The sequence below is a fragment of the Felis catus genome, chromosome X (assembly GCF_018350175.1).
Source record: "Felis catus isolate Fca126 chromosome X, F.catus_Fca126_mat1.0, whole genome shotgun sequence".
Taxonomy (NCBI): domain Eukaryota; kingdom Metazoa; phylum Chordata; class Mammalia; order Carnivora; family Felidae; genus Felis; species Felis catus.
This window is the reverse complement of record NC_058386.1, coordinates 121,580,979-121,595,882: the sequence shown is the minus strand read 5'-3', so window position 1 is coordinate 121,595,882 and position 14,904 is coordinate 121,580,979. Positions and strand designations below refer to the sequence as shown.

At 46.1% G+C, this 14,904-nt stretch overlaps 1 protein-coding gene across 11 annotated transcripts in view; it reads right to left on the bottom strand.

Annotated features, from left to right (window-relative positions):
- The window catches only part of AFF2 (AF4/FMR2 family member 2), a 455,939-nt gene that overhangs the window by 138,144 nt on the left and 302,891 nt on the right, over nucleotides 1-14,904 (bottom strand). For 6 of the 11 annotated variants that reach the window (XM_023249262.2, XM_023249264.2, XM_023249263.2 and 3 more), the window contains one exon: nucleotides 4,931-5,017. The exons of the other annotated variants lie outside the window; for them this stretch is intronic. In XM_023249262.2, coding sequence (XP_023105030.2) covers nucleotides 4,931-5,017 — 87 coding nt within the window. The remainder of the gene's footprint in view (nucleotides 1-4,930; nucleotides 5,018-14,904) is intronic. 11 annotated transcript variants of the gene reach the window in all.

Genomic DNA, 14,904 nt, shown 5'->3' with positions numbered 1-14,904 from the left:
TCGGGGAGCACGGCACACCTGTGTGGCGCCTGACGAAACTGGCAGGCAGAGGCACCTCAATGACGTACAGGGCGCGCACGACACCGTGCGGATGGAAGGGAGAATCCTGACTGCGAGACAAGAGCCTCGAAAGGGAGACCGTGAATTCAAGTAAACGCAAGAGTCAGTTATGTCAACCACCGTTGTAAGTAATCCATTCGTGAAGCCGAATCTTGCCACCCTATAGAAGAAAAATAGAATCGCAGCATCATTTGTCTTTGAGAGAAGCAATCAAGAACAGTAACACTGTCCTTTCACGGAGAGCGAGTTCTGCTACCTATTTCGCATGATTCTGCTGCCCGGGAGACTTCCCTTCCAGCAAGATCGTCACTCCAGAAGACTACCGTAAACTCCACAAGAGATGGAAAAGGCTTCTCAACTAAAGAGCTATCACAAAGCCCATGCAGATTGCTGCTCAAAGATTTCTCTACCCTCACTTGATAGAGAATTGACTTCTGACGAAAAACTCTAATAAGCTTGGCCATTTGATTCCACTCCTTAGCAAATCATAGATGGTGGGGACGGGGAAAACAGTACCAGAGGCACAACAAAGTCAGAACGTAAAAAGCACAAAAGTCTATGGCCACTTAATACAGAGGCAGGCATTCCTACCCATCTTAATAGCTCCCGAGGGCATAATTACGGTTCAGTACAGTATTACAGCATAGTTCAATCGCCAGCGCTCATCATGATGTCTAAGTTATCAAGAAAGACTAAAGCGTGTTCAGTATAATTTTTATAAGAAGTCAGAAAAATATTAATTACATCTCAGAAAGATTCGTATTACATGACTCCTATGGAAGGACAGCCTTTAGTTACCCAAGAATTTCAATCGTCCAAAATACCTCATCTCCCAGAATGAGTGGTTAACCATTTGTATGTCCTTAACTATACACCAATAATTCTACCTGTTATTTTTTATTTATTTATTTATTAAAAAAAATTTTTTTAACGTTTATTTATTTTTGGGACAGAGAGAGACAGAGGATGGACGGGGGAGGGGCAGAGAGAGGGAGACACAGAATCTGAAACAGGCTCCAGGCTCTGAGCCGTCAGCCCAGAGCCCGATGCGGGGCTCGAACTCACAGACTGTGAGATCGTGACCTGAGCTGAAGTCGGACGCTTAACCGACTGAGCCACCCAGGCGCCCCAGTCTACCTGTTATTTTTTAAAAGGGACTCCATCACAACTGTATGGGGCAAGTTTGGGCTCATGTACCCTTAGAAATCAAATGACAAGGTCGAAAGTCAAGTAGACCAAATACTTGATCAGAGAGTGAAACATACCGGTCCCAGAAATCTGGACTGAATTTTTAAACATCATCCAAGAATTCTGGACTTTAGACTGGAACCGTCAGTTGTTCAAAGCATCAGGGCAGTGACTCATGACACGAATTCGAGGGTTATATTATTTACTGAATTTGACTCACTGGAGTTATGTATTCCTGATACCATTTTTAATGTTAAGCTGGGTAACCCTTTTTAAAAACAGAATTCCAAAAAAATGAAACACCTCTGGATATTACCCAAGTTACTGTACAAACACACCCAACCCTGATCGGAAATGGCTTGGTTGTGGGAAAAAATTTGCATTCTTCATGCAATAATTGTTGATGCACATAATCCAAAATTAAAAAAAAAAAATGTCTGACTTCAATCTGTGAATTTTGCTCATAGATATGTCATACAAGTAATTTTAGTAATAGACGATAACGATGCCAAGTTGTGTTCACAAACTTCTGTGAGGCTATTTAAAACAATTTTTTTACCGTTTATTCATTTTTGAGAGACAGAGACACAGTGTGAGTGGGGGAGGGGCAGAGAGAGAGGGAGACACCGAATCCGAAACAGGCTCCAGGCTCTGAGCTGTCAGCACAGAGCCCGAGGCGGGGCTTGAACCCACCGACCACAAGATCATGGCCTGCTCAACTGACTGAGCCACCCCAGGCACCCCGAGGCTATTTTAAATAACAGCCTTGATCATCCTACAAGGAGAGGCTCCCATAGGATCTAGATTCTAGAGCAGGGATTGGCCAACTTTTCCTGCGATGGGCCAGATACTAAATATTTTAAGCTTTGGGGGGCATGCAGTCTTCTGTCGTAACGATTCAACTCTGCCACAAATTTGTGTGGTTGGATTCCAAGACAGGTTGGTTTACAGACACTGAAATTTGAATTCATATCACCCGTGTTATTTCACATCATTCACGTAACCCCTAATACTCGTAACAATATTCACATTCTTTTTCTTTTGAAAATCCTAACCGTTTAAAAAACCTAAAAGCCCACAGGTTGTAGAGTGCCAGCCTCTGTCTGGAGTTTGATTACCTCCACGAAGCCTTGACTGAACTTCCCCTGAGGACACTATTAGCTCCCTCACTTCTGCTGAGCAAGGTATTCCCTTCCTTGTGAGTTTTTTCCATTCTCTCTGAAAAAACACGGCACTTTCAATTGGGGATGGATAAGTAAACTTCAGTAAGTTGGGAATTTTAAACGGCGTCTGCTTTTGCAAGTTTGCAGAATCACAGACTCTTTGACCCGAAAAAGCCAGTGGGAGGATACAGCACGCACCCACACGTGTGTGCATGTGCACACACCTCCACTCAGATGGTACAGATGGGGAAACTGAGGCTCAGAAGAACTTGAATGGGACCACTTCGCCAGCAACCGGCAGAGCCAGGATTAAAAGCAGCCACGTCTGTAGCTCCGAAGGCAAATAAGACAGAACCTGTACGGCTGTGCAAACTCTATCACGTGTGTACGAAATCGATGCTTTCTGGGAGGGTGCTGTCACCTAGTTCCGGTGCAAGCACTGAGGAAAGGGGGCTCACCCCAGTCACATGTTTTTACTGTATGTGTCCGCGTTTTGGAAGATGAAATTTAAACCGAGGCATCTGTAAATCTGTGTAATAAACACATCACCAGAACACCTGAATCTAAAGGCTGGTTCCCTGATTGACTAGCTGGGTCATTCGGGGCACATTACGTTACTCTGTGCCTCAGTTTCCTCCTCTGTGTATTAGGGAGAGTCAAATTACCAATCTCTTTGGGTATGAAGGAATGAATCATTTACTAGATATTATCTGCTTAGAACGCAGCAAGGCATGTCACACGCATTATGTCGTTGATGGCATTACCGTTATTTAAAATGTACTTTTCTTTCAGACCAATGTTTTGGCAGGAACCAAGTGAAACAAAAGAGTGGGTGTGTAGCCATCTCGGTCTCACCATTTTATCCCAGTCGCTTCTACCTTTATCATGGGGTCGATGGGAGCACAGATAATTGGCAGAAAATGCGAATCGCTCCTGATTCCAAATTGTGCACTTACTACAAAAGCCCGTTTAAACAACCGGTTCTATTGTATACACTGGCAAATGTCAAAATCGCAACTTGCGCGGATTATCTCTAAAATTGGAGAACGCAGCTGAAAACAATGCAATTGCTGTATCAGTGCGTTGGATTCAATGTCCGAAGCGGCTCAGCCGATCCCTTGGCCAGGATGCTAGGGAGGAGGACGCCAGTCCAGGGCGGCCTAAGGAGGGTTTACAGGAGGGGATGACACACACCGGACACGGACAGAGAGGGTTGCTGCTCACTTACTTCTGACCCCTTTCTCAGGTGGGAGGGGATAACTGAACGCAGTTTAGGCCAATGGTATTGTTGAACTCATGGCCCTAAACACTGAAGGATCTGACTGGGTTTCGGAGTCTACGCTCCTTGGCTGGCACTCGGGGTCTTTCACAGAGATGCACTTGCTGGCCGGGGGTTCGTCTCTGTCCGCCTCCCATCACACGACTCTGAGCCAGCCCCTCGAGACCATGCCAGCATGGATCGCACCGTGACCCCTCATCTCGCAGTGCCTCTGCCCGCCCTGTTCTTCCGCATGGAGTGTTCTTCTCTTGGGCCCTTCTCTGCCCCTCAAAGTGGTTCTCGGAACCTTTCATTCTCTATGAAGACATTTTCTACATTGTTTTGTCATTTAGCTCATAACATGTAGAGGGTTTTTCTTCACCCCTAACTTTAAGTCTGTTGTATGTCCTCAGAAAATGGTTTCTGAATAAATGGATGGATGGATGAACGGATGGCTAATTGGACGGAAGGAAGGACGGGAGAAAGACATTACTTTTTCTTTTAAAGTGTGCTATTAGAATAGCCATGGTTACTTAGGCATTTTAGAAACGGATGGCGAGAGAAAATTCTTACTGGGAGCAGGTGAGGGGAAAAAATGAAACATTTGACAATAGCACTGTAAAAGAAGTTCTGTCAATATGATGTGTTGGCGTGTAAAGATCTGTGTGCTTGTGCGCAAGGGCTGGAAGGTGATATACAAAATTGAAAATCGATCCATTAGGGTGAAGAGGATAGGTTTTTTGTTTTTTGTTTTTGTTTTTTTTTTTTTTTTTTTTGATTAAAAAGTCTTGGATGGGGGCACCTGGGTCGCTCAGTCGGCTGAGCGTCCGACTTTGGCTCAGGTTATGATCTCACAGTTCGTGGGTTCGAGCCCCGCCTGGGGCTCTGTGCTGACAACTCAGAGCCTGGAGCCTGCTTCGGATTCTGTGTCTCCCTCTCTCTGCCCCTCATCCTCTCTCTCTCAAAAGTAAATAAGCATTAAAAAAAATTTTTTTTAAAGTCTTGGATGTTGCTGCTACATCATCTATGTGGACAGTGGCTGTGCTCTAGGTAGTACACCACACAAGCCAGTGTCTGGGGGTATATGGTCCTGGAGACTCTCGGTAAAAACAAGATTTCTATCAACATCCCAAGGGGCAAGAGGAAGTCTAGATTATAGGGCACCAGAGCACCAAGGCCACTTTTATTTTTAAGGATCCAACTGGAAGACCGGTACAATTAAACTAAGATAAAGGAAAATGGAGGAAGGAAGAGAATTGACCTGTCCTGGGATGGAAAGTGTGTTCTTCTCAGAGTTTCCAGAAGTATGCATGGCAGTGAGAGGAGCAGGCCAGGAATGGGTCATCTCCTGGTGAGGAAAAACAAAGCAACTTTATTTTGGGGCATTGAGAAAATCAAATACCTTCTTGGCACTCAATATAGCAGGGCCCTTTATAAATACTTACTGACTTAGTCGGCCTAGTTGTTTTCAGGGGAACTGAAATTCATCCACTCCATTCCCCCTGCCCCATACCCGTGCTTGAAGCCTACCTGTGACACGCGGGGCCATCCAACACCCACTTGCACAGTGCCAGTGACAGGGAGCTCACTAACGCTTGACGCTGCCTGTCCCACGTGACACAGCTCGATCACACTATTCTTCCTGGTCGTGAGCCAAACGCCTGTCTCCCAGGGGCTTCTACCTACGGATGGTACTTTGCAACTGCACAGAACATGTCCCCTCTTCCTTCGCATGACAAGCCCTCAGCTGCTGGAAGACAGCAACCCTGTCCCCTGGTGTCGCCTCTTCTCTAGTCTGAGACATTTGCAGCTTGTTCGTTCATTCGTTGGGAACCTTCAACTTTTCTTCTAAGGCTTGAGTTCTGCATTCTGTCAACTATCTGAGGTGCTCCCAGGAAGGACTCCTGATTGCCTGGGGCTCTTCTCACTCCCGGTCTCCTGCAGCGGGTGTGATCTGGCAGCTCAGGGGGAGGGCAGCACTGTCGCTACCTGCGTTCTGGACACAGATTGGGCACGCGCCGTTGCTTTCCCCAGGCAAAGAAGAGGCAGCCGAGGAGAATTCTTTCTCATTCCTCGAGAAGGTTCCTGTGAGATTGGCGGCACCGTTCCGCCTAGCCGTACCCACAGGGTGTCTGCGAGTCCAAGTCTCCGAAGTAGGAGGAGCCCCTCGGGCTCCCGCTCTCCGCTCTCAGCAGGGGCACCTTCCCGATGCCTTCAAACACTCGGTTTGAAAAGAGTTGCTGTTCAAATCTTACCGGAGTCATAGGGCTCGTGGCCGACACACTGTACCCGAAGAGGAAGGATAATTAAATCACATGCTTCACATCCCGGCACCAGCGATGACAAAGTTTGTGAAACGGGAGGGCACCCGCGTGTGTTGTATTCATCAGACATTTTGGTATATAAACATCCAACATAAAAATCAGTGCCATAATGGAAAGAAAGGAGAGCTTTGGGGAGGAGCGGAGAGGATCAAAGTTTATGAAAGGCCTTTTTTAATGAGTCAGTTACATAATACTTTCCCCCAATCTTTATGGGTAACATAATTAGTCATTTCAAAGGTAATATTAATAAGAACTCTCAGGTAGCACTAAAACATGTTTTTTTTTTCCTTCTATAATTACCCAGTTCAAAAAGAGTCTTTGATGTATGAAGAGCGGTAATGCAAGGAGATACTTCACAGGTTCATTCACAGTGCAGCGCTGAAGCCGAATTTGTAAGTATGATTCAGACAAGGGCTGACACAGATTGGGTTCTACCTCGCACTATTTAACAGGAGGCGCTAAGGACATTAAAGATGCATACAAGATTTAGAGGGGATGCTTAACCTACTTAAGAGAGAGACTATTTTCAAGTGGTTTTGAGTTGTGCATTTGTATGCAATTGATCACGTTCCTGACAAATGCTGTTTATGCATTCATCAAAACTGGCCCAAAGTAACTCTGTGTGACAACAGTTTAAAGTCGAGTTCTAGTTACTGAATGATTTCTTTTAAATTTTAGATGTGTGTGTGTGTGTGTGTGTGTGTTTTTTCCTGATTAAGGCTGGTCTTCTCCAAAATTAGTTCCATTTACAAGATACAGGTCCTAATTTGGCCCGAGCTAACGAAGGGGCAGTAAGCCCTAGCCTGGGATAAGAAGTGTTGTCTCTTATCGGCAACTGGGGAGTATGCCTCAATCAATGAGAGGCTTAGTTATTTCCCTTTCCACCACTGGCTTTAGAGGTGTGCCTCTGGGCTTATTAAAAGGTGTTTCATACGCCTGGAAGGATGAACTCCCTCCTCAGAGATGTACCTTCTCCCCCAGGTCATCTGAATTTACTCGATGGTGGAATCGGATGATATCGAATTACCCCCAGAGTGCACCATCGAGTAAAACTGATTCTCTGTATTTGAAACGCGAGATTTCATGAAACGGCAAGCCTATTGCATATTACCACCGATGCATTTGATTAAGGTAGGGAGGATGCAGTTGAAAGGAATATAATTTCCTGAAAGGATATCTTCAGCAAGGAACGTTGGAGCGAGCTCTTTCACTTCTCAAAATGAGCTAGACCCGTAAGGTGTGGAGAGCTCACAGCAGATTTTCCACTGTCATCCTTTTCATTCACACTCGAAGGATATTAATCTATTTTTATGCTCTTGCTATTCCCAAGATAAGAACACCCGTGCACCCTTATCCAACTGTCCTAAGCCTACCTATTCATCAGGCTCCAGTGCTGACCACCCTAGGCTTAACACCAAGCGTCACTCCTCCACTAACAACAAAAATCTCACACGCACACACAGACACGCATGCGCGTGAAGCTGCTCTGTAACGCCTTCGATCCTCCCCAAGAAAGAAATGAAGCAGGGACTCATCTTCCCATTGGGCAGTGGTAAGTGAATGCTGGGGACTCCAAAGCACACATCCTTTCCACTACACCAGATAGGTTGACTGTTATTGTAAAGTCGACTAACATGGTTAAGTTAATGGAGAAAGAACTAAGTAAGCAATGATGTTTTTATCTTTCAGTATTGGACAAAGAATAGGTTTCACAGGCAACAGAGCATTCTATGTAATTTCTAACAATGGGGCAGATGCTTAAATTAATGTGATCTGAAGACTTCACAGTCAAACCCAGCAAAATCAGAAAAGGCCCAGTTTTCCACCAATGATTATTTCTCCACCATATTATCCGTACGATGGCTCATGGCTAAGACGCTAACGGATCCAAAACAACTTGTGGGTAGAATCACTTTGCTGGACTTAGACACACAAGCTGGGTGTGCCACTGGCTGAGGAGCAGAAGATGGTCTGGATTCCAGACTCTCCTAATTTCAAATGCATCCCATACTCATCTAACACGGAGCTGTCCGACTGGCTGTTATTTGTAATAACTAGGATGTTGTCCCAAGCCTTGTCTTATTCAACTTCGTATCTCCAGTGCCTGGTACGTGGTACCTGGTTAATATGAGATGCTGTTATTAGCATCTACAGTTTCTATGCATGGATTAATAATAAGAATCATAACCGAATTGATAAGAATAATAACCATACCAAGATTCACCAAGCGCTTACCGTGTACCAGATGCTTATTTCCCACACTCGGTCTTTTGGTACTACAAACTAAAGAGGCAGGGGTCACTATCATACTCCTTTGGAGACACAAAGAGGTGACGTGACTTGTCCAAGGCCACACAATTAGTAAATGGTGGGGTCTGCTTGGTGAATTCCCTGCATTTTGCTCTACTAACTTGTAGTGTGTAGTCATTATGCATTAGTCACTGGAATCTAGAAAGGATACAAAGTCAAGAACCTTCCTCAGAAGGGCTCATGCTGCTGGATGTGCTAACCACCTCGCGAGCCGTGTGCACACACGTACGTGTGTGTGCGCTCCTGAGTGCGTATATTTAGGTTAAAAAGCATAACATAAAAATTCAGGTCCTTACCTCGAAGAGTTAACTGAAGAGATGATTCGTTTTTCAGATAACCATCTTAATGAATAAAAGGTGGGATCTCACATATTTCATTGTTGTGGTTGCTAGAATCAGAAAGATCCCTAAAAGACCCCCGGACGAAGAGTAAGGAGAGCTTAACTCATGTCTGAGTTGGGCCAAAAGCTACCCGAGTGAGCCCGGTCAAGTTGCTTGCTCGCTCCGGGCCACAGGAGAAAGGGAGCTAATGCGCGTGCAAGGTTACGGGAAGCACACGGTGTCAAAGGCAAGGTTCATGGCAACTTGGCCCGCGAGCAGAGCTAGAACATTGCCAGCATGAGCCCAGCAGATGGGTAGTTCAGGCTCCGTCCGCAGCTCCAGATGAGAGGGGCTCTGTCCACCCTCCCCCTTCCCCTTGCTGAAATGCTAAGAACAGAAGTGTAGCTTGGGAAGTACCAGTAAGTGGGAACAGCTGAATGCTTTTAAATTACAAGTACGACTGAATAGACGAAGCCACGAAATCAGGCCGGAGTTGATTTTCACAGAGGCCTGGACTGAAATGACCTTGGACTCCAACTTCCACTGGGGGAGGGGATACTTTTCCTTCTGTTTTTCGTTCCAGGAAGTGTAATAGGATAGTAAACATATACACTGCGCAGTCTGCCATGCCTCCGGGGCCTCGGGATGCAGGAACATCGGCACCCCCTCTTCTCCAAAATGAACGTAAACGTGAGACTCGTGAGCTCAGCCCATGTGCCCCGACCAGGCGAATGAGGTATGTTCACTGGAGAGTCAAATCTGCTTCTTTAGCCAAAGTGCCCCCCTTCCTCCTGAGCAAAACCACGTGTGTGTGTGGGGGGGTGGCGGTGGGGGGGGTAAAGGGGATGTTAATAATTTACCAGAAAACCTAATTTGTTTGAATGAATGATTTAGAACCTTTGTATCCACGAGCCCCAGCAGCTCTCTGAAGAGGCAGAAATGGGGGCTGAGGTGGAGTTAGGCATCAGGGTGGCCAGGCAATAAGGGTCAAGGGCCCTTGGTGTCCCTGGCAGGGCCTGTCCATGGAACTGGGCCTCGGGGGAACAGCAGCCAAACCATTCCTCAGTCCTCAATCCGCTGTCGCTTGCTAACTGGCTGAGGGAAGCCAGGCAGGGAGAGTATCCGCACAGACACCTGTAGCAGCAGTGGGGCTGTTCGGTAGGAAATGGACCACGGGGCTGAGGCGGGCCGTGGGGTGGGCCCCCGGAGGGAGCCCAGCACTCAGCCGGGAGAGGAGTCCCCACACGCTGCCACTCCCAGTGTGGCCTCCCAGCAGGCAGCCCCTGCAGAGACGTGCACCTGCTCCTCCTGGCCGGCTCTCCTTCCCGGCAGGCCCTGGGAGGACAAGGACTGGAGGCTGGAGCCCTTTGGCCAGGGTCGTAAAAGTACCCATGCGAGGAAGGAGGGTGCAGGGGAAGAGCTACTGGTCTCTCTCTCTCTCTCTCTCTCTCTCTCTCTTCCTCCCCTCTGGGCCCTCCCAGGATAGACACTGTGTTTCCCAGACTGTTTTCTCCTAAAGATGCTCCTACAAAATATCCCGCTTACTTCGGGTTCAAGGGCGTATTTAACCCTGACCAGGCCACAATCTAGCACATCGATACCACCCGGGAAATGAGGACCTAGTTGGAAGACTGGATTGCCACAGTACGTCTTGGCCCCAGCGAGGCATTTACCAAACCTCACACAGAACTCCTACAGCTAAGGATGGAGATGTGCAAGGTGCATTAACATGCCCTAAGCTGAATAAACTTACACAAATTGTTGAGTAAATAAGGTCCACCTAGAAGGCAGCCTCCAGAGGCATTTCCTAAGGCTCTGCCATTTGTGGTCCTTCCTTGTTTACCAGTTTTAATGATAATAGTGCCTTACTTGTTATTGGGCCTTCTGATTGACAGAGATACTCAGAAGCACTATCTCATTTAATCAACAACTTAGGGACATACAACATGTGTGCTTATCAAAACTGTAGGTGACACTAAACTGTGAATATCAAAATTCAGAAACACGTTGCAAACCTGGCCTGAAGCCAATAAGATGAATTTTAACAGAGGTAAATGAAAACTGCAATTATGTTCTGCAAACCAAGTGTAAAATTGCAGAATGAGAAAGCCCACCTGACTTAGCTGTGATTCATGGGATGAAAATGCAAGGATTTTAGTTGACCCGAAGCAAACTTGAGGGGATTCGGCAGCCAAAAGAACCAATGCCGACACAGGTGATATTAAGGTAAGTATGCTGCCTCCAGTGCAGAAGACGATCGTTGATTGCACACAATAGTACGCTGTATGGGACAGGCCACATCTGAAACAGACCGCCATCCTGGATGGCTCATTTCAGCAGGAGCCTGGGAATACTGCGCTCTCTTAACAGGGATGACTGCTAGAACTGTAAGAGCTTGGAAAGCTCATTACAGGTATAAATGCACTTTAAGAGAGAACATCTAGGGGGCGCCTGGGTGGCTCAGTCGGTTAAGCATCCGACTTCAGCTCAGGTCATGATCTTACGCTCCTGAGTTCGAGCCCCGAGTTGGGCTCTGTGCTGACAGCTCAGACCCTGGAGCCTGCTTCGGATTCTGTGACTCCTTCTCTCTCTGTCCCTCTGCCTCTCACGCTCTGTCTCTCTCTCAAAAATAAACAAACATTAAAAAGAAACGTTTTTAAAGAGAACATTTAGTCTATAGAAGAGGGAAGTTCTGAGAAGTGCATTCAAATATGAGAGAGCCTAAGGGCTCTCATATGGGAGAGATTTGCAACCTGCTTTGTGGACCAAGAGGTTAGGACTATGTCCTGTAGGGAGAAGTTACCGGGGAACCAATGTTAGTTCAAACTATACAAGATTTTCCATTCATGTGGCCTTTTCAACCATGGAGCCTACTGCTTTAGAAGGCAATGGGGGCGCATCTCTAAAGGCAAGGGGGCCTGTGCCCAGGGTACTAGAAAAGGGATTCCTAGAGAGGCAGGGGAGGGAGGTTAAGGATCAACCGCACCGCCTTCCGTGAACCTTTGATCGTATTCTTCATCTCGGTACAGCCGAGGATATTTATGACGCAAAACTGAATCTGAAAGAGCAGGCTTTGCTGTTATTGTTGTTGTTTTATGTGACATGCAAACACGGCTGAGCACACTGGCTAAGGAAGTCCATCACTGTCCCAGGGACGGTGGGGAAGGAGGGCTGTGGAGGGCCTTCTGGCTCGCGGTGAGACAGCTAACAGCCCAATTCGTCTGTTTGCTCAGCTCTTGGAAAGTCCAACAACGGTGGGCTTTTCTGGGCTTGATCGCTGATGCTCCTGCCAAGCCTCTCAAGTGGTCAAAATGCTGTTCCATGAAACTGAATGGATACTCTTCTCTTTGGAATGGTCTTAAGACAGTCTCCTGAGACTGCATCTCTGATTTCTATGCAAGTGCCGGTAGGGAAGAAGCATAAATTCAACTGTCATACGAAACATCACCTCCCAACAATAGGCCAACACATCATGCAATCCACCAGGAAAAAAAAAAAAGTAAGGAAAAGGCTAATTGTTTTAAAAGTTTCTAACACTAAGTTATGATTTCATTGACATGTTATAAAAAATCCTGACAGTATTTTTGTCTTCAAATAAATAACTGACTGCTTTATTTAAAGCTCTTTAGGGCCGGCAGTTGTTTCAGGGAATCTGGAAATTTTCTCCATCGGCCCCAGGACTATACATGCACAAGGTGCACCTTAGACTGCTGCCTTCATCCTGCCCGCCCCTCCCTCCCCCCCCAACCAGGGTTCTATTTTAAAAGGACCTAATTCCAGGGGCACCTGAGTGGCTCAGTCGGTTAAGCGACCGACTTCAGCTCAGGTCACGATCTCGAGGTTTTGAGTTTGAGACCGTCATCGGGCTCTGTGCTGACAGCTTGGAGCCTGGAGCCTGCTTCGGATTCTGTGTCTCCCTCTCTCTCTGCCCCTCCTTGTGCTCTGTCTCTCTCTGTCTCATAAATAAACATTAAAAAACATTTTAAAGGGCCTAATTCTAATTTACAGTTGGGGAGCGTGGTGATCAGTGACCCCGTGGCCACACCATGTGTTCGTTCAGACAATCGATCCATCTTCTTGCCATGGCCGATGCGAGGAGTTGCATTTCGTTCACTCAGTGTAACGGGGATGTGTACGGCCATGTGCAGTTACACTTCAGCCACTCTACGCACACAGTCCACAGAGAAACCTCTAGCAACAGGTGGGCAGACCACCATGGTGACACATTGGGCGCCACTCAACCTTTCTAAGCCAGGAACTTGTTTCCTTCAGCCATAAGCTAATTTTGACACTGTTACTCTTTTTCAAAAGTGATTTTTAAAGTTCGATGTCCAGTTTCTAATTCTTGTGTTTCAAATTATCTTGCCATCAACTACATCCAAATGACCATCATTTAAAATGTAATACAGGGGCGCCTGGGCGGCTCAGTCGGTGAAGCGTCCAACTTTGGCTCAGATCATGATCTCATGGCTTGTGAGTTCGAGCCCCACATCGGGCTCTGTGCTGACAGCTCAGAGCCTGGAGCCTGCTTCAGATTCTGTGTCTCCCTCTCTCTCTGCCCCTCCCCTGCTCCCACCCTGTCTCTCTCTCTCTCTCTCTCTCTCTCTCTCTCTCACACACACACACACACCCCCTCTCAAAAATAAGTAAACCTTAAAAAAATTAAACTATAATGTAATATTATAGCCATTTTTTTCCCAAGCAACTTCACCGGATAGCATGACACATGCTATCATCATAACATGAAAGAATTCTGCTTTTAAATTCTTTTTAATGTTTCTTTATTTTTGACAAAGACAGAGTGTGAGCAGAGGAGGGGCAGAGAGAGAGGGAGACACAGAATTGGAAATAGGGTCAGGCTCCGAGCTGTCAGCACAGAGCCTGACGCAGGGCTCGAACTCACAAACTGCAAGATCATGACCTGAGCTGAAGTTGGACGCCCAACTGAGCGAGCCACCTGGGAGAGCCTAATGAAAGAATTCTTTATGGCTAAGCTCTAATATGCTCCTTTACCTCCAGGTCAGCTAAACCAATTTGACAAAATTTATATACTTTCATTGGCTGCTCCCCCAACACCATCTTTAATGATCTACATTTAATTTCATTCATCCAAAAAACATTATTATGGTTTTGCTCTCTGCAACGTACGTAAGAGCCCGGTAGCTGGAGCAGGTCCAGGTACAGGGTTGCGGCTGGCTCTAGGTGACCAGAGTATTCATAATTGGAATGGGTATAAGATAACAATTATTAGTTATCATTCAAAAGTAGAGCTAAAATAAACCTGTCAGAGTTGAATTAAAAAAAAAAAAAGAAAAGAAAAGAAACAGTTTTGCTATCGACTTGCTACCACGTTCCAGAAATCACCCAAGACATTTGCTGATCTCACATTGCGGGACAGACAGAGATTGCAGATGTAGCAACACGGATTCTGCTGTAAGTAAAAGACAAGTCCAGGCACAGGGAGGCAAGAGGATACATTTGTTGCAATCCCCAGTCTAAGCCTTTTTAAAGACTTATGCCAGGCGTCAGTGTTCCTTTCTAAAGGCTGCCATAGCTTTTCAAACATGATAGCTTTCTTGTAGTTTACACTTATCACATTAAGAAAAATGGTAATGAGAAGTTCATGACAACTGCTTTTAGAAGGAACAAAGGCTCAATTGCTGAGGAAAAAAAAGAAGTAATATCTATTTTCATGGAAAGAGCCCTCCAGTGAACAACTTGGCCGTAGCTTTGCTCTCTCATTATTTCTGAGCTCAGGAAAAATAAGGCATCAGGCCACTAATACAGTTGAAACTCCAGCCAATATGATTTGCATGGAATTGTCTTTCCTCTGAAACAGCTATTTCCATCTTAGACTCACAGAATCACAGCGCCAGGGGGGATGAAAGAGAACTGATTTGCCCCATTCACATGAAATTAACTAACAAATTGATCATAAGGTGTTGGTCTAGCTATGGTACACCAGGCCCTCCTCCCCCATCAACACACTCTCCCCAATAAAAATAAAAATAAGCCAACAGAGGCATCAAACTCCGCAGTAGCCTGAATTTAACAACATCAAAACCACGCCTCAGTGAAATTGATTCAGAAAGCCCCCTCAGAATATTCCAAGCCCCTAACAGGCTGTGTCTTCTTCACTGCCTGGACAGTCACTCCTCTCTCCAGATTAGTTTCTTTCTGCAATTACTTCAAATAATGGGAAGTAAATAGCTTCTTTATTCCATATTAAGAGTGGCAAAGAAGCAGCACAAGTGAGAGCCGTATCTTTTTCTAAAGGGATG